This window comes from Apteryx mantelli, chromosome 19 (genome assembly GCF_036417845.1).
Source record: "Apteryx mantelli isolate bAptMan1 chromosome 19, bAptMan1.hap1, whole genome shotgun sequence".
Taxonomy (NCBI): Eukaryota; Metazoa; Chordata; class Aves; order Apterygiformes; family Apterygidae; genus Apteryx; species Apteryx mantelli.
In genome coordinates this window covers 17,763,192-17,786,988 of record NC_089996.1, presented here as the reverse complement: position 1 = coordinate 17,786,988, position 23,797 = coordinate 17,763,192, and the positions used below count along the sequence as shown (strand labels likewise).

The following is a 23,797-nucleotide window of genomic DNA, read 5'->3' as shown; positions in this document are numbered from 1 at the left end:
TTAGCAAGCCAGTGGGCTAATCCAGTACAGCTCTTAGCATCTCTCTTAGGGCTATGTTTATATGACCGAGAATCTGGTCCTGAATCTAACTGGGTTTGTCTGGCATACTTCCCTTCAAAGAGCTGAAACCATCTCAACCTATGAAGACCGGCCCGGGTGAGCCTCCAAAACTAGATCTGAACAGCTTGTTGGTGAATCCAGAAGGTCCAACAATCACCTGTCTCAATGATGTTCAGAGCACAGAACGCCCTCTTTTCCTTGTTCACCCCATTGAAGGATCCATCACAGTCTTCCACACTCTTGCCTCCAGACTTCATATGCCATGCTATGGGCTCCAGTGCACAAAAGGTACCTAAGTTCTTGTACATCTTGAATTTGTAAACCTAATATTCTAAATTTTAGTGTCCTTGTAGAGGAAGCTTGGCTCTAGACTCTTAAACTCGGAGGATCAAACATCAGTACCCACAGTCCACATAGGGCTGTGTACTAAGTTAGATTGAAGATGCATGTGTAAGGGCAAATGGAACAACTGTATGTTGCATTCAGTCCCTGCCAGTAGATTATCACATGGGAGGAAAATAAGGCATGGTGTTCTACCTGCCTTTTAGAAAGACAGGAGCATTACTATTCCTTGTCCAAAACGTAGGCTAAACCCAAGCTAACCATAATTGTGTATTTATCTGTTTAGAAATTTACCTTCAAAATAACCTGGATGTTTCTAATAGGTTTGTTTTGGAGCTCATGAAAACATAATTGTCTCTCCCAGTGTCTGTCTGACTGAAGCCTGTTTCTAACTCTATCTTGTCTCATGTTCTAGCTGCTCCCCTGGACAGCATACAGAGCCTGGCAGCCTATTACGTTGACTGTATGAAGCAGATACAGCCTGAAGGACCTTATCGTATTGCTGGATATTCTTTCGGTGCCTGTGTAGCCTTTGAAATGTGCTCCCAACTACAAGCGCAACAAAATGCTTCCCAGGCACTCAACAGTCTGTTCCTCTTTGATGGGTCTCATTCGTTTGTGGCAGCATATACTCAAGTAAGAGATGCTAGGAAAATCTTCCATCTGGAGACCATCCTGTCTCATCAGGGCTCACGTTTTGGGAGTTTAATATTCTATATGTGAGCCATCTGAAAAACTGACAACTCTCATAACAGGGGAGGTGGGAAAGAGCTGCAATAGTAAATTATGGACACTTAGGGATTACTGGAGGGTGGGGAAGCAAGGGCTTCATTAACTGGCTAGGGCTGGGGCACAAATGCTGTTCTTGCCATGTAAATTGTAATATTAGTATATGTCTCGTGGAAGATCCTAGAGCCTGCAAGATGACATCCTAATGTGGGGTGCTGGGAAACCTTGCTTAAGCCTTCATTTTCATTACCATAGTGGTTTCTAGAGGGTCCTCAGCTCTTGACAATTGTCACCTGTGGATTAGCATTCTAATCTTTGTCCTCAAGGTATCTCTCCCCTCACCCCTCCCCAGGCCCCCAAGCTTCAGTTGTCCCCCCACACACCCAGTTCAGAGCCCTACGTTCTGGAATTTTTTTTATCTAACATTCAAGAGCAAGTATATCCCTCTCGTGCTAGTATTTCACTTTTCTCTTTTCCAGAGTTACAGAGCCAAACTGACCCAAGGAAATGAGGCTGCATTGGAGACTGAAGCATTGTGTGCCTTTGTTCAGCAGTTTACAGGCATTGAATACAATAAAGTAATGTTTGTTTCTTATAGTGCAAAGAGGAGGGAGTTTTGGGTTTTTTTTCTTTTTTTAGTGTGTGATATGTTTTAGTGTGCGGTGGTGGTGGTTTTTGGGGTTGGTTTGCTTGTTTTAATGTAGCCAGATACTTAGATGTTGAAAATAATGGAAAAAAAATCATAATGTTTCCAGCTGTTGGAGATTCTTCTGCCCCTAAAAGATCTGGAGGCCCGTGTCAACGCTGCTGCAGACCTGATAACTCAGATCCATGAAAACATCAATCGTGAGGCACTCAGCTTTGCTGCTGCTTCCTTTTACCACAAACTGAAGGCTGCTGACAAGTATATACCAGAGTCCAAGTATCATGGGAACGTGACACTGATGCGGGCAAAGACTCACAATGAATATGAAGAAGGCCTGGGTGGAGACTACAGACTCTCAGAGGTCAGTCTGAGGCATGCTGGTGACTCTTGAGATTCTCTGATAGTTTGGGGAACAAAAGAAAAGCATAGAAAATCCTTCTTACTGAGGGAGAAGGGATGAAACTCACCTGAGAAGAAGAAAAAAAAATCATTGTGCCCTACAAAGAAAGGAAGAGCCCTGAAAAGCAAATGAGTTGATTTGGTTCCAGGCACTCTCTCGAGATAGTAAGGGCCAAGAGAAGGTCTAACCTGTATATTGGACAAATAACTCTTTTCCATGGCTAATTCTTGCAACTCCCCAAATATACTCTATATAACAAAGATGTTAAAAGAGAGCAACTCCAGAGAAATAAATTTAAGCTTCTTTTCTTGACTGTAGACCCCTACAGTTTCTCCAGCGCAAACGGGCAGATCTTTGAAGAGCAAATGTTGGCCTTCTGCCAATAGAGGCAGCTTTGCTTAGTCACCTTTTGTGGACCCCATAGAAGTTAGTATGTGGGTATCTTGTGGGCAACAGACCAGGTTTTTTGGTCCGTGGCCTAAATAAGGCCTCTGTTCTTTAGCCTCTGTTTACATAAAATGGGAAGTGTCTTACTTTATAGTAAAGATACCAGAGAAGAAGGAATTTACAAAACAACCTGCCACTCCTTCTATCTCCAATCCAGGTGGTTTCCTAACCCCTTCAGACATTTTCGTACACATTCATTCTCAATTCCAGTCTAACTTGTATGTGATTAAATTTACATAACACCCTTAAAGAAAGAGGTATTGGGAGGCAGGGGGTGGGAGAGAGGGGTGTGTTTGGTGGGGGGTTATTTGGCTTTAAGGGCAGGGAAATAGCTACTTCATTATTCATGCTTGGTATAGTAGGTAAATTATTTTGCTAGTATCAGGTTGGGAGGCTTCCTGCCCAGCTTGTATTATTTGAACGGATCACCTGCCAGGCTGTTAAGTAAAATGCTTTAAAACACTGGTTTCCAATTAATACCCTGCAGCTGATCTATAGAACTGTCTCCGGAAGAATAAAATTGATGGTGTTTTCAATTAAGTTTGATATGGACAATGATATGAAATGCGAGTAATGTAGAAGGCTGACAAAGCCAAAACAGCTAGGTGACCAGATTCTTGAAAACTGTGAATATAAAGCTTTCTGTTTTGCCTCTGTACAGGTATGCGATGGCAAAGTATCTGTCCATGTCATTGAAGGGGACCACCGTACCTTATTGGAGGGAGATGGTGTTGAATCAATTATTGGGATCATCCACAGCTCACTGGCAGAGCCCCGAGTCAGTGTCAGAGAGGGTTAACTGCTTCTGCTCACTCACTGTCAGTGGTGAAGAAAATGCCAACAACATTCCTTGTTATGACAGATCCCAAGGAACTCTTCCTGTTCAACATCTCATCTGCTCTGCTGCCAGAACTGGGAAGTCCAGCTGAACTTGATCAGTCTCTTTCTCTCTCTTTCTTGCTCATTTTTCCCTTTCCCAACTTTTCATGGGTTCTTTCCCCTCCTTTCCTTCCTATGCTTTATTTTCCCCTAGTCTCCCTGTCTGTGTTACCCTAGTGCTGTGACTTTGTCACTGTGCACTGCTACATTGGTTCCCCACTGATGGCAGCTTCCTACACCCTTGGCAGTGTGAAAAACAAACTTAGGAGTAGATTCTTGTGCTCTGTATTGTTTTGTCTTAACAGTATTCCAAAGGGTAAGTGATAGCACTTGTTGACCAAGCCCAGTGAGCAGGGAGGGGAGCTACAGCTGATTTCGGAGATACCTGTTGTCTGTGAAGAATCTGTCTGTAGTTAGGTCAGAAAGAGAATTCCATTGAGGCTTTTGTAACTATATTTTTTTAATTTGAAATATTCTAAGTATTTATTGTGTCAAACCAGAGACTTCTTGCTTGGTTTTAATTTATCGTGGGTTCTAGGAGAAAAGAAACATCCTTTTTCAGAGGAGGAGGCTTATTCTACAAGGGGAAGTTGCCTATTTGTTAAACCAAAGTGCATCTTTGGAACAGTCTTTTTCCACCCTATTCAGAAAGAAAAAGGTGAAAGAGGTTTCTTACCATCATCCCCTTTTTTGGAGAGAGAGACAGAGACAGAGACAGGAGGAAAAAGGGTGGGATGGGTGGACAGATTCCACTGTATTGAGCAGCCTTAATTTGGCTGATTAAAAACACAGGCAAAGCTGTCCTTAGGCATGTACTCAGTATATATTTGCACAAGGTTCTGTGCTCTGCCATACCAGAACCTTCATAAAGCATTAAAACTATTGCTTCACCTTTGTTCCAGACCACCTCTAGTCTGCCCACCCAGCCAAACATTAGGAATGGGAAGAATAGAGTCCTTCACTGATATGTGTACATATCCTCCTACCCCTGCTCTCCCATAACCAAAGCTCAGGCAAACTTATGAGCATCTACCCAAAGCCCCTGCATATCTTACTTAGCACAGGGCTTGCTTCAGCCTTGGGCATTAATTTTCCTCTCAGCAGTGAGACCAGAAATCCCACATAAGTTAGCTAAGTAATCAGTTTAATGGTATGATTTTAAGATATAGTACCTTTTTAAAGGAAACTTGCTTAAAATTCAGTTAAATTCTTGCCTTTGCTATGCTGAATCTGTCCTTTTGGGAATCGGTAAATCCTTGCTACACTTATGATACAGAGGAGACCTGGGTAGCAACAAAGCACCAAACAGAAGGAGTTATTGTGCCTCTCAGAACTGTTATAAATCCCAGTTCTCTCCATCTTCATCTCCCAGTGAAGTAACCTGTTAGTACTGGAGCAGTTCAGTGTCAGGAGTGAGTGGTTCTTCACTGCAGGTTCTGACTTGATGTCTTTTGCTTCCACCACCCTCTGTGGATAGTGGCTGGGTTAACTGGTTTTAGTTTTATAAAGTATTTCTTTGTGAAATCTGAAATACAAGCATAATGTCAGCTTAAAGCATTTGCAAAATAAGTCTTGCTGCCCCCCCCACCTTTTTTTTTTTTTTTTTTTTTTTTTTTTTTTTTTTTTTTAATACTTTCTGGTCTGAAGAGTGTCTTTTTCTCTTTGGCTTTCCTAGAATTAAACAGAATTGATCACTGGTTGGCTTTTTGTCTTATTCTCTATCACCCTTTTTTATTTCTGTGTTTCATCTTGAATCTATCATTTCTTGGTATTAAGACAAAACTTCTGCTGACATATCTGGTTTGGTGTCTGTAACAGTAGTAATAAAGAACACTTGTAACTATTCTGGAGCATGGCTTCTTGTTGCCATGATTTTGGTACCTTAGATGCAGCCAAACCACAAACATACAAAATTGAAGCAGAATCTCTCAATTCTAATTCTGGCACCTTTATTATGGTTTTGGACAAGTCATTAATGCTACTGCCTCAGTTTCCCTATCTGTAAAAGGGGGCTAATAGCATCTACCTCAAGATTGTTGAGAGAATTAGGTAGGCTATGAGTATAAATGCTATTAAGTTGTTAGGTATGGTGATAACGTCTTGTTAGGTGTTAAGGGAAAGAGGCAAGCAGTCAATGTGTGAGGGGCAAGAGACAGCTGCAAAGAACATGATACTGGAGAGTGGCTATATGAACTGGTCATATGTGCATAATACAGGACTTCATTATATCTACTGCTTACTATCCATGAACATCGTAGCATAAGACATTGGAAAAAAATTGAAACAAACATGCCCTGGTATTTGTTTTTTCCAACTACTGGCAGTTGTGGTGACCCTGAAAAAAGAGCAAAGGAATCCTATTTCCCTTGGTTGTACTGAAAATCTACAAGGAAAGAAGAGAGTGATTAATTTTAACCAAGCTGGTAAAATAGTTCTGCACTGAAATAAAATATTTAACAAGAGTCTGACCTGGCATCTCAGCTCTGAAAGAAAAGTGGTGCAATTCAGTGAGCAGTTTTGACTGGGCTATGCGGAGGTAGTAAGGACTAATGTTGTTCCAGCTATCTAAGCAGGAGTTAAATACAAATTTCTGTACAAGAATAAAATTGCATGGCCTTCTGTAGGCAAAGCTTGAGGACACTGTTTGGGTAATAAAGTACATCAAGAATGACTTAGCATCTATGCTCTCAGTGTTCTTGCAGTTGTTATTTGAAAACAGGGTTTTTTTTTTTCCCCATAATTGTCTGATTATCACCTGCTGCTGTGTAACCTGTTATCTAACTGGCTGCTGAATACAGTCTGCCAAAAATAAATACATTATTAGAGCTTGCACTGCTTGTTGTTTCTCAGTAGTCTGTCAGATAGGCATGTATAGAGCAATAACACCATAATGCAAAATCAAATGTTGCAGTTCCTTGTTTTGAGAAGACTAGGACAGAAAAGTCCTTCAGCTCTACCCTTCCACATTAAATTTAAGTGCAAGTCTCTGTCAACTGCTACTCGCATGCCATCCTCCTCTTCAGCCAGCTCCTTACAGGCTTCTGTACACAATGCTGGTCCTCCTTGAAGCTGCAAAATAACAGTCCCCTGTTGGACCTACAGACTTATTTTGGCTCACAAATATACATGTTGCTACTGTGTAACACTGACCTGTGGGTATAAATACCTTAAATCTACAATATAACCTACCAGAGAAGGAGAACAAGAACATGGAGTACATCGTGCGTGTAGCTGTCAGCATTAAAACTATTATTTTCTCATTCTGGGAAATTTTCCCAGTCAGCTTCCTGAGGGGAAAGAAGTACACGTCTTCTGCCAAAGATAATAACTGAAGTCATACAAGAAGGGTCATGGAGTAACAGAAGTGATGACTTTAAACAAGAAAACCAGACAGCAGAAATGGAGAAGGTACCTGGCTCTGGTCCTGAAGCAGAGGTCAAGTTAAAACCAAAGGAATTTAAGGCAGAATAGTGGAAAAGGAAGCAGGTGTTTCTCCTACAGCCAAAGATCAGACATCTTGCGTACAACTCAGGATCAAAAGAAAAGAAAAAAATAACACTGGAAAAGCAGATTAAAGAGGAACGAGAGTGTTGGAGGGATGGAGAGGGTTGACATTTACCACAGTAGAACTGGTGGTTTAGGCCTTTTGAAGGTAGTGATATTATCTGGAAGACAGGGGAAAAGAATCAGAAGAGCTTGAAGCTTAGCTATCTCTTGTGGCAGAATTCCTCACAACTGAGTGCTGGTAATTTAGTTTAAAAAGGATGTAGGATTAGACAGTGAACTGTGCAGATTGTCAATGGATAGCTCTAGCAGGCTTCCTGAACAATTGGACTATATGTGGAACCTTGTTTAGGCTCTGGATGATTTTTTTTCTTTTATTTATATAATAATGTTGCTAGATGAGTTTTCCCCTTTGAAAAAAGACTTTTAACTCTCTATGACTGAAGAAATTACCTTGATGTTGTGAGTGAAGTAAAAATGAAGCATTTTGAGTTTCCTGAGGATACTGACGCATGAGAGGAGAAATCCTCCAGTGTGCTCATCCCTGTGGTGTTCAGTAGCTTTCTAAACTGCTACAGAATTGATCAAGTTCTGGGCTCCACAGTACAAGAGAGACATGGAGCTACTGGAGTGAGTCCAGCAAAGAGCTGCTAAGATGATTAAAAGACTGGAGCATCTCTCAAATGAGGAAAGGCTGAGAGAGCCGGGACTGTTCCACCTGGAGAAGAGAAGACTGAGGGGGGAACTAATCAATGCATATAAGTATCTGAAGGAAGGATGTAAAGAGGATGAGGCCCGACTGTTTTCAGTGGCGCCCAGTGAAAGGACAAGAGGCAACGGGCACAAACCGAAACACAGGAAGTCCCAGCTGAATATAAGAAAAAAGCTGTTTTACTGTGAAGGGTGACTGAGCAGTGGAACAGGTTGCCCAGAGAGGCTGTGGAGTCTCCATCCTTGGAGATATTCAAAAGCCGTCTGGACAGGGTCCTGGGCAACCTGCTCGAGGTGACCCTGTTTGAGGAAGGGGGGGTTGGACTAGATGATCTCCAGAGGTCCCTTCCAACCTCAACCATTCTGTGATTGTGAGAATTGGATGCTTTTGTCATGTAGGTTGCTATTTTTGGTTCAGCCAGGTGCCTGATTGTGTTCCACCTCTCTGCCCTGATGGTACCTAACACTTCCATAAAGGCAAGTCCAAAAGAATCGTGTAAGGGTATGTGGAACATGACAGCATCTGCTTCATTAAGGTTATCAGATCAAGGACCATTTCAGTTGAAGGTGAGTCATAAGTAACAGAGAAAGCAATAAACAAAACACACAGAGACACAAACCTGACAGACAAGGGTTAACAGAGACAGAAACAAAAGACCAAAAGTCTCCAGTCACTAATCAATGGGTCACTAAAAAAATGTAGGTATAGCTTTGGAGAGGACCAACCTGGACTTTGTAACAGGTAAGAAGTGGGGTGGGGAACAAGACAAACAAGGATTTGGGTTATTCGAGGGGGGCTGTGGGACTATGAAATGCTTGCTAAGGAATGTTTAGGGGAAGGGGATTGGGAAGGAACAAGGTAGGAGTCTAGAAAGAAGAGATGGGGTAAAAGGGGCTGGTTGTGTGCAAGCAGTTGCTGGTCAGTACACTTGTCTGACTGAGCCTGGCAGCTGATCACTGCATTCCATCCTGTCTTCTTACTGAATTATTTCTTAACTATGTTTCTATGTAATCTCACTCTCTACCCTACATATCAGTCTGTGCTGATATTCAAGGGATCTGTGAGTGCTTTTGAGACTAGAGCATGATTGCACACCTCCATTTGCTAGCAAGCATCAGGCTGGATTAGCTGTCAAATAGGAGACCTGTATAGCAGGTAAGAGGATCCAGGATCTGAGCATGAATATTAGACGATCCCTGGTATTCAAGGGATCCACAAATGTGTGCATGCTTGCCAATGTTGAGAACGAAGGCATATGTGTTTTCACTCATAAACTTCAGTGCTGATCAGCCAAAGGAGAGAGAGGATTTGGCTTTCTGTACATGTTTTATGTGAGTTCTGTTAAAGGCAATGCCCCGCCTGCAGCCAGTCTCATCACTGTCCTCTGTGTGTGTGCGTCTCTGGGACACAGGCTCAGCCTTGCTGCGAGTTGAAGCTGCACACAGAAAAGCAGCAGCCGCTTCCATGAGCCTGGGATGAAGAAATGCCCGGTCTGCAGGCCACCCGGCTGGGCTTCCCCGGCTGCACAGGAGTCCCCGGTCTCAGTGTGCCGGGGCAGCGGCCCCGATGCGAGCCGTTAGGAGCGCAGTGAGAGCATCGCTCTCGGTGTGATCTCACACAGCGCTCAAATAACCGCTTCACGTTGGGGACAGAGGCTTAAACGCAAAAACAAAAATACTTTTCAGGGCTTGGGAACACAGGAGGAAGAACGGACGCGGCGGCGGCGGCCACAGAGGGGTACAGCGGGGCTGGAGGCTCCCGGCGCACGGGGAGCCGCGGCGGGGCCGCCCGGGGGAGGAGCCCCGCGGCTGGGCGGCGGCGGTGGGTGCGCCTCGGCCTCGCTCCGCCGGCGCCGCCGGAGGGGCTCGTTGCGTCCCCCGAGCGCCCGCGGCGGCGGCTGGAGAACGGTGGAGCGCGGCGCCCGCCTGTCTTCGCCGGCGCCGGGCCGAGGGGCACGGAGACCCAGGCGGCTCCCGCCGCCCGCGGGCTGCCCGGACTCTTCCGCGCGCGGCCCCTTCCGGCAGCGCCGCGGTTTCCGGCGGCGCCGGCGCTGGCCGGAGCGAGATGGCGGTGGCACCGTCCGGCCGCCTCCGTGCCCGAGCCGGGGCCCAGCGTCCGCCTGCGGGCCGCTGGCGGCGGCTGCGGGCCCGGGACGGCGGGGCGGGCGATGCCGAAGCTGCGCGGGGAGGCCTTCTGGCGGGAGACGCTGCGGAGCGCGCACTACGTGGTGGCGCCCATGGTGGACCAGAGCGAGCTGGCCTGGCGGCTGCTGAGCCGCCGCCACGGCGCCCAGCTTTGCTACACGCCGATGCTGCACGCCCAGGTCTTCCTGCGGGACGCCAACTACCGCCGCGAGAACCTCTACGGCGAGGCCTGCCCCGAGGACCGCCCGCTCATCGTGCAGGTGAGCGCCGCGCCGCCCGCCCGCGGCGGCCCCGAGCTCCGGCGGCGGCGGCGGCCTCCGGCAGTAGCTTCCGCGCTCCCCCCGCGGCGCACTCCGGCGAAACGACACGAAAGCAAATCAGCACTGCCATGTGCACCCTCGCCTTCGTTTGAATAAATCCAGACTTTTTTAAATGGGGTTGACATCAAGCTAGTCCATCTCACCTAGGCTTTAAAGCAATTGGGCAGAGTGACAGAAGTCTCGTTTTCTTCACCTAAGCAGCAATAACGATACTTAGCTCATGAAGCAAAGTGTGCTTTTCCGCTTTATCCCTTGGCTGGTGGTGGAGGATTTGGTGTCTTACCACAGAGTCCAAAGCACTAGATTTCTAACAGGGTTTCAGTCCTCCGTCTGATCTTTAGAGACAGACTACCTCTGGTTTGAGTCAAAGGCTGCTTCAGACCTGATGCTATTCAGGGAGGATCACAGTTTTTTTGAGTAGTTCTCTGAAACCATGAGCTCAGTGCTCACTTATGGTAAAAGAGAATGTGAGGAACACAGGACCAAACACATGACACTGTTTTAAACTTGAGGCGCATCTGCTTCCCGAGTAGTGTGAGAGATTGCGAGAGGTTTGGGTACTTCCCTGCACGCCATCCCACAGAGGGAGGGGGAGCTGGAGGAGAATCCAGGAAAGGGCAGCCAGCATGAACAGAGGAATGGAGTAATTTCCACATGAGGAACAATTAAATGGATGAGGACTCTTCACCCTGGAAGACAGATGACTGAGGGGAGAAATAAGTCTGTAAAAGCATGACTGGCTCAGAGAAGATGAATGAGAAACAAGACATTTCACTAAAGGGAATGATAGTTAAATTGCAAAACTCATTGCCATAGGATATTCTGGATGCTGAAAGATTACATGAGTTTAGAAAGCAAATTAAAGAAAATTCTATTGAGGTCCATTAGATGCAGGAAACACCACTCTGGCTTGGATGTCCTTGGAGACACTTTTCTGTGCCTGCTGTCCCCTAGACATCTGCTGCTGACCATTGTCAGAGCAGGTGAACCTTTGGTCTGTCTCAGTGCAGCTTTGTATATTCTTCTTTTTTCCATGGAAATGGTTTCTGTTGCCACAGAAGAATACAAATGCCGGAAGTTTAAATAGTCTCAGAAAGCTACAAGCCTTTTAAATATAGGACTGCAGCTCAGTAAGGCATGTGTTCTGGAAGAGCCTATGTGAGGAATGTCTCTTACTGTGAGCTTGCTTTATCTTTCTTCCCATTGGCCACTATTAGACATAAGGTACAGAACTAGATGAATCTTTGGATTGACCCAGTGCAGCTATCCTTACTGAGTTCTACTTTAAGATACTTCCTTCAACCCTTTTCAGGGCTTAGCAGTCCCCACCCCCTCTCCATATTCCTTTTTCAGATATACATTCTGGCTCCAATAGAGCAATAAAGGAGATGGCAAAGAAAATCCCTCTTTCTGGTTCAGAAAGTAAAGCCACCATCAACTCTGTTCTTCACACCCTCTTTCAACAGGGCACCAAAGTACTTTGGTTATCTGCCATCCTGGTGCTTCTATCTCCAGTACTCTTTTCTACTGCCTGGAGAGTGTTCTTATATTTCTGGGCAGGTTTGGTTTTTGGTCACAGGCTCTGGGAAATAGATGAAGTAGAGGTGCATTTGGGCCCAGCCTGCTGTGTCGATTAGTTTACTGTATAAACATCCCCATTGATGTGGCTTGGTTGTACACTTTTCATTATTTCAGTTCTCTCAGAGAATGAAAATGACTTTTCTGCTTTCAGTCAGTGTTGGTTGTGAATAGTGCAGTGCTGCAGGCTTGAAATAACACTTTTGGCTCAGAAATGTGTTTGAATTTAAACCCATATGTTTTAAATTTAAAGATAGGATGATAGCTTGTTAATAATTAATTTTAGAAAATCTATTTAAAAGCCTAAATGTGGACAATAGTCTGGCTTTGTCCTCTTCAATGAAACAACCTCAAATTACTTTAACTGTTCTTAACAAAATGATGTTTTCTCTATGCTTTAAATGAAACATTGATTATATTTAAGACTGAGCAATCGACTAGCAGCCCAATGTGTCTATTTCACGCTCTGCGCTAATGTCCATTTGTTTTGGAGACAATGGTGCTTATTTATATTTACAAAGTTTGAATTCTCTCAAGACCAATAGGCATTGTAGATAAATTTTCTTCTGTGCCACCTTTGTTTATTCAACTGCTACAGCCGTTTGTTCTCTGGGAAATTTGAAGAGTTGTCCCCTGCTGTTCATGGCTATTACATATAAAATATTCTACGAATATTTCTTTGCCTATTGAATGCTAAGTGTTTTCACTTTGCCTTTTGAAAGTTGTGACTCTTTAGCTGATAGGTGTCACAGATTATATAATAATTTTTTAAATTGAGAAATGTTGGTTGCTAATGTGAACTGTGCATACTATGCCCCTTTTCTATAACAATTAGTCGCTTTATATGTCACAGTAATGGTGTGTTGTCAGTACTTGAAAATGGCTGTTGTCTGATTCTTCCACTCATCTGTGTCTTTCTCAGTTCTGTGCCAATGACCCAGAAGTGTTCGTCCAAGCAGCAATGTTGGCTCAGGATTATTGTGATGCCATAGACCTGAATTTGGGTTGCCCCCAGATGATTGCAAAGAGAGGTATGTGCAAATCTGAGTCCTGCATAAGCAGAGAAATGGCATGTTACAAGTCTGAACTTTGGCAGTAAAACATCCAGAGGACCAAGTTCAGTCATGGTGTGGGTGGCTGCAGTACTGTCGAAATCAAGGTAGTTACACCCACTTTAACAAATAATGCTTTTGTAGTAGCTGAAGCAAAAGTTAGGTATACTAGTAATTCCAACTCTTGAGTGAAAGCTCTCATTTCTAGACTATCCTTCAAAAAAGTAATTTTTCACAAAGATTTGGCTTTATCTGACTTCAACTGATCAAACAGCCTGACTTCAAAAACTTCATTTAAAATTGTATAATGTAGGCGCTCAGTGTCTCCTGTATCCTTGATGCCTGCACAGAGTTTATTCACATTAGTATGTAAAAGGATAAAAACTGCTGAACCAATAAGGATATTGCAGAGATATCCATAGGGAGGAAAAACTAGCCTATGAAAATTTTGGACCAGTCAGGATGTTGAGGAAAGATTTGTTCCCTAATTGTCTGTTCCTCTTTAAAACTATCTTTTAAAGACTAATAGGACTCTCACTGGTGCACAGGGAAAATAGATGTTTCAATCCTATCAGTTTTTATCCTGGAGGGAATTAAAACAGGTATAAAACCCTGAAAATAGGACTTTGAACTGCCGGTGGCAACATGCCAGCCTTAGGGAGTAGCGGTGAAAGTAGGGTGTGGGGCTTCGTTGTTTATCCTGTAAATCTAGGGTGGCATGAGAGACAGAGCACTCTAACTCTTCCAGTTTGGGCAGAACAGAGCAACTCCATTTCTGTCAGCGAGGAATATGAGTTTGTCTGGATCTTTGTATGTGAATGTTAATGAAGGCTTGTATATTTCAGATTCTCACTTTTTGCAGTCCATGATATGCTATTTTATCATAGGTCATTATGGAGCATTTCTGCAGGAGGAATGGGATCTTCTTCAGAGAATGAGTAAGTCTTTAGAGAGGCCTGTAGCTTTACTTTTGAGAGGGAATGGGATGAGCTCATCATTAGAAGGAGGTTTATTTTGGATTTTCTGTTTGTTTGTTTTACTCTATTTGTATTCCAGTGGCACCTTCAAGATAGTTGGTGGTATCTCACTACAGACTCATGCTAGATCTGCTAAAAGACCTGAAACAGAGCTTAGGTGAAAATGGGTTGATGAAGTCCCAGTCTAATGATGGCTTAGTGGCTCTCCAGCTCTAGAAATAGCACAGCTCCCCAGTGCCTTACTTTTTCACTCTGAAGTTCTCAGGTGCCAGGAGCTGTGCTTCTGCCTGAAGCCACAGTTGCCCTTTTCTGATCAGCTCAGTGTCCTCTTTCTGGCCATACCATAACAAGTTATGCCTCTCTTCCTTGAGTTATGTAGGTTGTTCTCAGAATATGGGTAACAGTTGTGAACAGTATCATATCCTTTGTTGAAATACAGTTGGAACTGCTTTAAAAAGCAATGTTCTGATCATTTTGTAGAGCCTAGAGCATGCTTTTCTCCCTTCAAAGCAAGTGTCTGAACCAGGTGGTTAGTCTTACCTCTGCTTGTATTCCTTGTGGTCTAGTGAATCTTGAATGACGTTATGCACAAAAACACAGCCAGGAACCTGGAAAGGCAGACTGTGCTTCCCTGCCCAGCATATAGTCTGGTTGTTAGGGCACTTTTCTTGGGAGTGAAAGATGCAAATTAGAACAGCCTCAAGCTGGGAAGAGAACCCAGGTCGCGTAGTTTTTAAGAGAGTTGTCTCAAAAGTTGTCTATAGAAGGTGGGCAAAGCTTCTTCCTTTTTTCCTTCTCCTCCAGCCTTCTTTAAAATATTGGAGGAGTACTTCTTTCTGCTTGCACCTGTACACACTCTGTTTGCTGCTTCAAAAGAGTGATAGGAAGTACCTATCAATAGAAGAGCGTTCTGGGATTTGGATTACAAGAAAGCAGGTGCCTTTGTGCATTAACACCTAAGCTCTGGAAGAGAATAGAATTTCAGGCATGCTCAGCATTTTCCGGTTGGCTGTCTCTAACTAGCTCTCTTTTTAGTAGCATTCCAATTCCATGCACTGTGTAAGGACTATGGGTATTTAATGCGTAACCTACATTTACTACTTAATTGGGTCCACAGCCTACCTCAGCTGATAAACCTCTGCTTGCCATGATTACTTGGATGATAATTTGGAAAGAAGCAAAGGGGCTTTTGTAGGAAAGATGGATAAGTGAGTTAATGTTGCTGGCAGAGTAGGAGGAATACAGTATGCTGTGACAGTAGTAAAAATGGATCAATGATTAAGATTCAAGGGGGAAGTTTCTCAAAAGTGAAGGTTTGATGCAGTGGAAAAGGTAGGGCTGTTAAATTCTGAGCATTTGATGCCTTCTTATTAGAATGCAGATTTTGTTCTTCATGATTTACTATCAACTTGACTAACCTATGCAATAAGGGTTGCAGAAGGATATTGCTGATTGTTTAAGCTGTGAGAGAGCTGCATAGCATTAACTTTTCAGGCTTTTCCATGCCACACCCAGTGTCTGATCTTGAGGAGATTAGGCACTTTTTATAGCATTGTGCAGCCCACTTACCTGTCTTTTCAATCTTTCCCAGTTTTGCTGGCTAACGAGAAGCTCTCTGTTCCCATCACATGCAAAATCCGTGTTTTCCCAGAAATTGACAAGACAGTGAAGTATGCACAGATGCTGGAGAAAGCTGGCTGCCAGGTAAGGAGGCAGCTGCTCCCTCTACTGTTGCATTAGACACATGTCTTTGTGTAAACCATCTTATGACCGGATCTTGGCGCACTTTGCAGATAGATAGGCTGTATTGTTTTACGGACAAAAAATGGGGTGCAGAGAGATTGTATGTACTTGCGGTTATAGACTGCAGGTCAGTAGTGTAATATGGAACATACTGTGATTTTTAGAATCCCTGCTGTAATCACTGCATGGTGTGGCATCCTTCACTTGGGTGAGCATCCCAGTCTAACACAGTGCTGCAGGAAGTAGTGCAGATGCATGAAGTCAATAAGGCTATGGAAGAAAATATTTCATATCAAAGATGGCCATCACCAGTTAAAACATAGGTAGTTTTATAGGATTTAACTCCAGTTAAATTGAAGACAGCCTGTAGTGAGAGCCAGTGCTGCCAGTATTCTGGCCTTCTGAGGAGTAAGCCAGATCAATATATCACACATTCAACAGTGAATCACAAATAGGAGCCATACAATAGGAAACCTGTAGCTTCTCCCAAGATACAATCTTGTCATACTGTGAAGCACCAAGCTGAAAGAAGACCAAGACAATGCTGTGCTAGGTGAGCTGGTGATGTCTTTCTGTGATACCAAAATCGCTGTTGTTGTTGAAATAGCACTGTGGATTCAGTGGCATCCACAAAGTGTATGGGATGAAAGGAAATTTTCATCGGTGGATTTGTTCCAGTGGTTTGTATACTTTAAAAGCAAATGCAACTTTGTGTTCTAGCTGTTGACTGTCCATGGCCGTACTAAAGAACAGAAGGGACCACTTGCTGGTGTGGCATCTTGGGAGCACATTCAAGCTGTCAGGTAAATGAGCAGTACCAGAGAAGGGGGCACCCTTAGTTTTCTTTACTCTATGCCTACAGGTTTAAGTGGATAACTCCTAACACAATAGCAACATAGGTTATGAGCAGAGTGTGCAATGGCACTGAAGAACAAATGTGTGTGGCAGCAGTAGACCATCTGGAATGACTCCAAACAATCTTTTTAATTCTCAGTATTATGCATCTGTTTTATTCACTGGTATAGAAAAGCTGTGAGCATTCCTGTGTTTGCAAATGGAAACATCCAGTGTCTCAGTGATGTGGAAGAATGTATCCGTAAGACAGGAGTACATGGTGTCATGAGTGCAGGTAAAGAAAAATGAGCTTTTACTCTTGAGGGTGCAGACTGTTTCTTGCTCTCTTTGGTAGTCCCATATAACTTTATTAAAAGCTTAAGTCAGACTGCTTTGGTGAAGAACCTTGACTGAAAGCTGAGTAGCCATTCTCTCTTCTCTTGTACTGGCATTTCTCATCAGGAGCAGGAATTACTTTACAATGAGAATTGTTGTGTTGGACTTCTAGTACCATTGAATGGACAGCTCAAATCTAATTAGCTGACAAAGACATATGGGAATTCTGTTGTCCCGGAATATTCTCATGGGTTTCTGAATGGAAATCTTGATGCAGAAACTGTCTCCACTGGTTAATATTCCTGCAGATGCTTTGTGGTCTGCCATAGAATGCAGAGTTTCCATAGGTGGGCTAAATCAATAAGGGATTTTTTGATATTACAGGGTTGAATTAGTATCTGGGAGAGGACAAGGCATAATATAGGAGTTCTTATAACTGTCACATTACTGTAAAGAAAACTGCGATAATTGGTTCTCTAGGTTCATATTGGGTTGGGACAAGAAGGAATTAGCACTACTTTTACAAGAAGAGTTAGGAATAGACATCGGAAAAAGCTTCCAGTCACTGGCACAGTTAAAGCAATAAACGATTGCCTGGGAGGTTGTAGAATCTTATTTTTAAGAAGATACTAATCAACAAAAGGCTTGTCAAACTAACAGAGAAAGGTACAGTAAGAAACAGTGTCTGGAAATTTAGGCTAGACAGATGTGAATACAACATAAGACTTTTTTTATGGTTAAATGTTTAACCATTGGTCAAGAAAAGCAGTAATTTCTCTTTTTTTTTTTAATCTGTCTTTGTGTTATTTTGATTAGATGCCTTTCCGGAAGGTATATTTAGATACAAGTGATTGAGCTCAATTAAGAATGTATAGTGAAATGCAGTACCGTGAGGTCAGTCTAGAGGTTTATGGACCCTTCATTCTTATGTATAAGTACTTGGCTATGTTTCCTTGACTAGCTGGTAAAATCACAACAGAACTGATCAAGCTCTAGAACGTAGATTTTGTTTTCTGTTTTAACACTGAAATGAAAGTTTGAGTATTTCTTTTTATTCTCTAGAAGGTAATCTTCATAACCCAGCTTTGTTTGAGGGCCGAAACCCGTTGGTGTGGGAGATGGCTGAGGAGTATCTGGAGATAGTGCAGAAGTACCCTTGTCCATTGTCTTATGTCAGGGCTCATCTTTTCAAGCTCTGGCATCACACGTGAGTAACTCTAGAGAACTCTATCATTTTTTCAGGGCTTATCCTGCTTAGCAAGTATCTGGCTTTTCAGGACAAGAATTTGGCCAAAATTGGTATGCTGCAAGATTTTCTTCCCTGGACCTGGCTGGAGAGAATGTGGGCTAAGGCCTTTACCTTTCACTGCATATCTGGGAAACAGGACATGGAGATGAACAAGTTACCAGAAGATAAGCTAGGGTGTGAGCTTATAGCACATCAGCTACTATGTGGTAATTGCCCATATGTATGCATGCAGTTTGTGGCAAACATGAGATAACTAACTAACTCCTCATTCATTGTGAGGCAAAGCTATCTTGCATTGTTGTGGAGTAAGAGCACAGCCATTGGCAGCTACTGTGGAGTAGCTGATGCGCTATAAGTTTATGTTAGCTTATTGCAGAGTACCTTGTTTGTGTGCCCAAACTCCAAGTATTTATTCGAAAAAGAGTAGGAGGTGTCTGTTCTTTTTTCTCTGGACATATGAGAAAAAAAGATAAACTCCTACCAAAGGCAATATATGTATGCAAGAAAAATCTACAAAAAGTTTTTGTAAAGACATTTTTATTCAATCATCTCCTTTGTCTAGCAATAATGAATAAATATGACTTGGTGTTTGGGATTTGCCACAGGCTTCAAGTTTACCAGCAGCTGCGTGAAGAATTAGCGAAAGTGAAGACTCTAGAGGGCATTGCAGATGTCAACAGAGAGCTGAAACTACGATGCCAGGTACCAAGATGGGCTCATATCTCCCAGAAGAACACTGTCCACACTTAGTGGGAACTTACTATGTCTGCCATGCAGTTAGCCTGTTACCCTCCTCACTGGAACTTTCTGACTTGTCAGCCTTAATATTGTTCATTTACTGCAGTAAACTCAAACAGCTTTATGTGGGATAAAGCTGATTTAGGAGCTAAAATCTGCTACATTTCATCCATCTTACTAGAGTATTACAGTATTTTTGCCTATATTTAACTGTCATTAACTATTAGTTTAAATTCCATGTTATGCTTTCATGGAGTTTGAGGTATTATTTCCTGAGAACTCCAGGAAAACTGACAGTAACTCTATGCTGTAGGAGGAAATAGCTAATCAGAAAGAAGGAGAAAAGCCAAAAGAAGGATTGCCTTTCTTCCACTGGATTTGTCAGCCATACATCAGGCCAGGGTGAGTTGTCGATTCTAACATGGTCAGGTACACGCATGCCATTCCCTCCTGTACTGTTCGATATAGAGCCATTCAGTTCTGTTCTAGAAGCTTACATTCATTTAAAAATAAATGGATTTTCTGGCTTTTTTTCTGGTTATTGCTTTGTTCATGGGGGTGTTACTCATCCTATGCATCTTCTCTTTTAGACCCTCCTCAAGTTTATCTCTCTCTGGAAAGTAAAAGCCAAGAGAGTTTCACTGTAGCATAGAAAGAAAACCTGATGTGAAACAGATACTGCTACCTGACAGCACTTTATTGTTATATATAACAGGAATGCTGCTGGTAACTGCCAGGGTAGCAAAGATGGGAACTAAATTCTGTTGTATAAAGGATGCTTGTGTTGTATGGGCAAGCTTTTCAGCTAGCTTAGCCTCTTTGTGGTGAAAATATGGTTTGAAGAAGAGTGTGTGTCAAGAGTAATACTTTAATTCTCCCTGGAAATGACAGGTTAACAGGTACCTAACTAATTTAACTGGCCAGCTTTCACTGACTTGCCAACTGGTATGGCTGATAGTATGTCTGTTTTTAACAGCCTGCGAACTATGAACCGCTCAGAAAAGACATATTTGCGCTTTCCTGTTTCACTTTTAAATGCAATGTCACTTACAATTTAGCAATGATAGAAAGGTTTACAGTTTACCCAGATTTCCATAAACAGTAATGGGGGCCAAAGAACGCCTACTTGTTCCTTTCTGCCAGCTTACAGTGATGTCTACCATTTCAGGCCAAAGGAAAGATGCAAAGAGAATGGAATCAGTGGGACTGAAAAAGGTGTGCGAGGGAAACGTGCTCTGGAAGATGAGGAAGATAGAAGTTCTGAGCTTCTTTCAAAGAATAAGCAAAAAAAGAAATTAAGAAATCCAAATAAAAGCTTTGATCCATCTTTAAAACGTAAGTTTCTTTTACTGTTCATTGGCATAGATGGATGGACACGCTGCTGATGCCACCTTTAGACATAAATTGCCACTACTTTCTTTTCCTTGTTTATGCAATTGAAGAAACTTTTCAGAAGAGAGGGGGATTATTGGGAAACTTTGGTAGTATGAAATGTGATTCAAATTGCATTTGTTAGGAAAGGAAGTTAGTTAATCAAAGAAGTAGGTCGCTGCGCCACTACAAGCATCTTTTTAAAGTGAAAATGCTTTACAAAATAAATTGTAGCAATCACTAGCATTCAAAATTGAAATTTCATATGCATTTTAAGCAGCTTACCTCCTCCTTTGGACTTGACTTGAGGTTAAACATTTTCTGTGTTTGGACTTAGCATAGAGGCTCTTAAAAAGTCAGAGTATCTTTACCTTCTTTGCACTGTTCTTTGAGGTACAGTATTTTATTAAAAGAAAAGTCCACTTCTGGGTATAAAAGCTCCAAGCTTTGTCTGATCTTGAAATTGTGAATTTACTGTTTCCATATGAGAATACTATTGCTGAAATTGGGTCTCTCTCTCTTTTCCAGCCAAATATGCAAAATGTGATCAATGTGGAAACCCTAAGGTAAGTCCATGCCAGCATCCATTAAAGCATTTCTATTTAATCCTGAGGTTTGTGGTGTCAGTATCCAGTAAGGCATGCATACTAAGTTGTGCTGATATGTAAAAAACATGCCTGTGCTCAGGCAAAAGCCTCTTAGCTATGAACAGTCTCTGAGATGAAGGTGCTGTGCAAAAGCTCTCATGCTTGTAAGTAGATTCTTCACAATCATTTGCCTTCCTTTCCAGAAATTGCAGTCTGACTTGTGCAGCTGCTGCTGAGGATATTTATTGCTAAGACAGCTGAGTGAATTAGACATAACTCACAGGATCTCTTGGAAACAAATCTCCAAACTTTCACTAAGTACATGTGTGTTCTACTGTGGAAAAACAAACAAACAAGACTGTCAGTAGAGTTTAGTGGTGGTGCTGTTTTTCTGCAAGGATTAAGAATTGGTCTGATATTGGCATATTGATTAAAAAAAAAACCAAAAATGTAAATTATCATTGCAGTCTGTAGTGACTGTCAGGCAGCATCTGTAGCTGTGAGGTTTTGGTTTTGGATGTAGGCCTTTAATAAGAACAAGAATGAGCACCTAGTCCTTCTTGGCTCTGCTTTTGAAACTCCACTAGCAGATTAACTCCAGCTTTCACCATTAGAAATGTTAAGCAAGCCAGCTCTTTTCCAGGTTCTTTATAGCATAGGCATTTGGAACCCAGAAATGAACAAACCTAATTTTTTTTTTCTTTTTAACGGAATACAGCTGTTTCCTCGACCAGGAAATGTCACCGAGCTGAATGAGCAGAGTGTATTTAGTGCTGCTAACATACCTGTGCACACAGATATATAAGCAGAGTGTAAGATGCAAGGAATAATTTTGATATCTGAGAAAGTAGCAATACTTTAGCAGCAAGGCACATTAGAGCAGAGGAGGGAGGGCATATACTATTGCCTTCTTCTGCAGCACCTTATAAACAGCAGCAGGGTGCTGCTCAGGTTTGAGCTGTAACTACAGAAAGAATAGATTTCTTGCCATGTTCATTACTGGAAAAATGTTGAGCTTCTTGGCCTGCTTTTGAAGCCATCCTGTTTCACAGCTGGGTGTTAGTGCGTCTTGGAGCTTCATCAATGATTCTCCAAAGCAGGGCAGGATTCACTAACTGAATTTATTTTTATTATTGCTCTTCCAGAATGTGCTACTCCCAGGCAGAACTGGCAGGGTGGGTGTCACCGTTGCCACATGTCCAACTGTGTGCGTGTGCTGGCACTTGGTTTGGGGGGGGGGTAAGCTTTACTCACAGAGAACTGAATTACTGTAATGAATAACAATGCGTGCAAATGAAGCTGTAGGTTACAGTAAAGTCCAAAATGCCTGGGAATTAAACAAACAACAAAAAAAAAGACTGAGAGTTGGTGGTGGTTGTTGTTGTTGTTGTTGTAATCATGGAATAGCTAGAAGGAGGGAAAAAAAAAAAAAATTAAACAAAGTGCTCCCTAAATACAAGACTTTTTTTTTTTTTTTTTTTTTTAATCAGAAAACTTGTTTTCCTGAAGGAACACACCAAGCATGTGTGAGCCAAAGCATCATAGGCACTCAGTCTGGTGTCAAGCTGTAAAATAGCCAAGAATCATTCTCAGCCCTCCCCTGAGGAAGGGCCATACCTTATATTTTAATATATGTAGTTGGGCAGTTATGGAAGTAATTTCTGTGATACACTATTTATTTTCGACATAGCTGCAGATAGTGCTAAATGTCTGTCAGATGCCTTGTTTCAAACACTGCAAACTCAATTCTAACAATATCGTAAGTCTTGTTCTAAAGTGCTTTCAGATTTTTGCCTCTGTGTTATGTACTGCAGGCTGCCCACCGGCTTAGTGATGCTGTGGAAGTGGAAGATGGCTTTTTTTTTTTTTTTTTTTCTCCTGATTTCCCTGTGTACAAACATTTGATAGCTGGGGGGTGGGGGAATGTCTTTTTTATTTTATTTTTTTAATATGACATCAATGCTCTAGTCTTCGTTACAGCAAGATGTGACTGCCTAATGTATGGCTCCAGCCTTCTTCAAATGGTCTGACTGTGTACAGCTAGATAGGTGGTGCTTATTATACAAAAAATATATGTGTATTTTCACTAAACCAACTAACTGATACAAGCTTCTTTTCCCCCTTCCACCTCCTCCCCCCCCCCAACTGCTAGGGCAATAAATGCGTGTTTAACATGTGCCGAGGATGCTGTAAGAAAAGAGCATTCAAAGAGACAGCAGACTGTCCAGGTAAGTGTAACTGTATCAATCGGTTCTGTCCTTAGAAGTCAGTGAACAAATGTCTTATCCTTCATATATATTCAGTACTTGAATCATTGATTTATAAGTTGGGGAGGTGTGTTGTTGTGTGTGGGGTTTTTGTTGTTGTTTTTTTTTTAAGGCCATACAGAGCTTTCTAAAATTTTATGGCTGTTCTTTCTGGTATGCGTGGTATTTCTTCTGCTTCCAAACCCTTGCATTGCATTGTTTCCAGACTGTAAGGACCCAAACATTATTTCTAGCTACACAGACTGAGCTTGTTCCATTTTCCCATACATTCATCTTTATTTCAGTTTCTTTTTCTCTATCCTTTTTTCTTCAGGTCATGGACTACTTTTTAAGACCAAGTATGAAAAGTCCCTTTTGTGGCAGAGTAGTCAAAGAGAGATTCAAAATCCAGAGATCAGCTGGAGAGGAGAGGTGGATGTGGGAGAGACTACGCTTACTGAAGGAGGCTGTTGACAGCACAGTGTGAAGCTTTGGAAATGAATTGTACAAGATCTCCTGCTGGGCCTCTGCATCCCTGGGCCAAAGAACCTGCCATCTCCAGAGTACCATCAGCTGTGTGAACTTGTTCCACAGGTTTATTCTAGGTTCTGGACAAGTTTTATTTAAGTAAAAAGCTGCTTACTCAGGGACTTATCCTGCATTTGAAATAAAAAGGATGCAATTAAATTATGCTGTGTTTTAAAGACTTCACCAATCTGTGTGCACCATAATGGCTGAAAATGCATTTGAGTGGGGGGAAACCTACACACACTGCCATCACAATCTGCCTCCTGTAAGTTCATTAATCCTTCATGTGCTGTTTTTAATATTGAGGAATAAACTTCTTATATTAGAGCAGCCTTCTGGAGTGTTTAAAAAAAAAAAAAAAGCAATGGCAATGAC

General features: G+C 42.4%; 2 protein-coding genes across 2 annotated transcripts in view; both read left to right on the top strand.

Annotated features, from left to right (window-relative positions):
* The window catches only part of FASN (fatty acid synthase), a 48,453-nt gene extending 42,118 nt beyond the window's left edge, over positions 1 to 6,335 (top strand). Inside the window, 5 exon segments of the mRNA XM_067308130.1 lie at positions 121 to 348; positions 818 to 1,038; positions 1,611 to 1,709; positions 1,887 to 2,138; positions 3,286 to 6,335. Of these exon segments, the coding sequence (XP_067164231.1) occupies positions 121 to 348; positions 818 to 1,038; positions 1,611 to 1,709; positions 1,887 to 2,138; positions 3,286 to 3,423 (938 nt within the window). The 3' untranslated portion in view covers positions 3,424 to 6,335.
* A 3,448-nt stretch (positions 6,336 to 9,783) lies between these two features.
* On the top strand, positions 9,784 to 23,749 carry DUS1L (dihydrouridine synthase 1 like). Its single transcript, XM_067308185.1, is given in 14 exon segments — positions 9,784 to 10,123; positions 12,684 to 12,792; positions 13,701 to 13,751; positions 15,382 to 15,494; positions 16,254 to 16,336; positions 16,559 to 16,662; positions 17,766 to 17,910; positions 18,558 to 18,654; positions 19,004 to 19,092; positions 19,859 to 20,025; positions 20,590 to 20,627; positions 22,801 to 22,876; positions 23,229 to 23,347; positions 23,349 to 23,749. Coding segments are annotated over 14 exon segments (1,461 nt in total). The 5' UTR covers positions 9,784 to 9,886; the 3' UTR covers positions 23,382 to 23,749.
* The last annotated feature ends 48 nt before the right edge of the window (positions 23,750 to 23,797 follow it).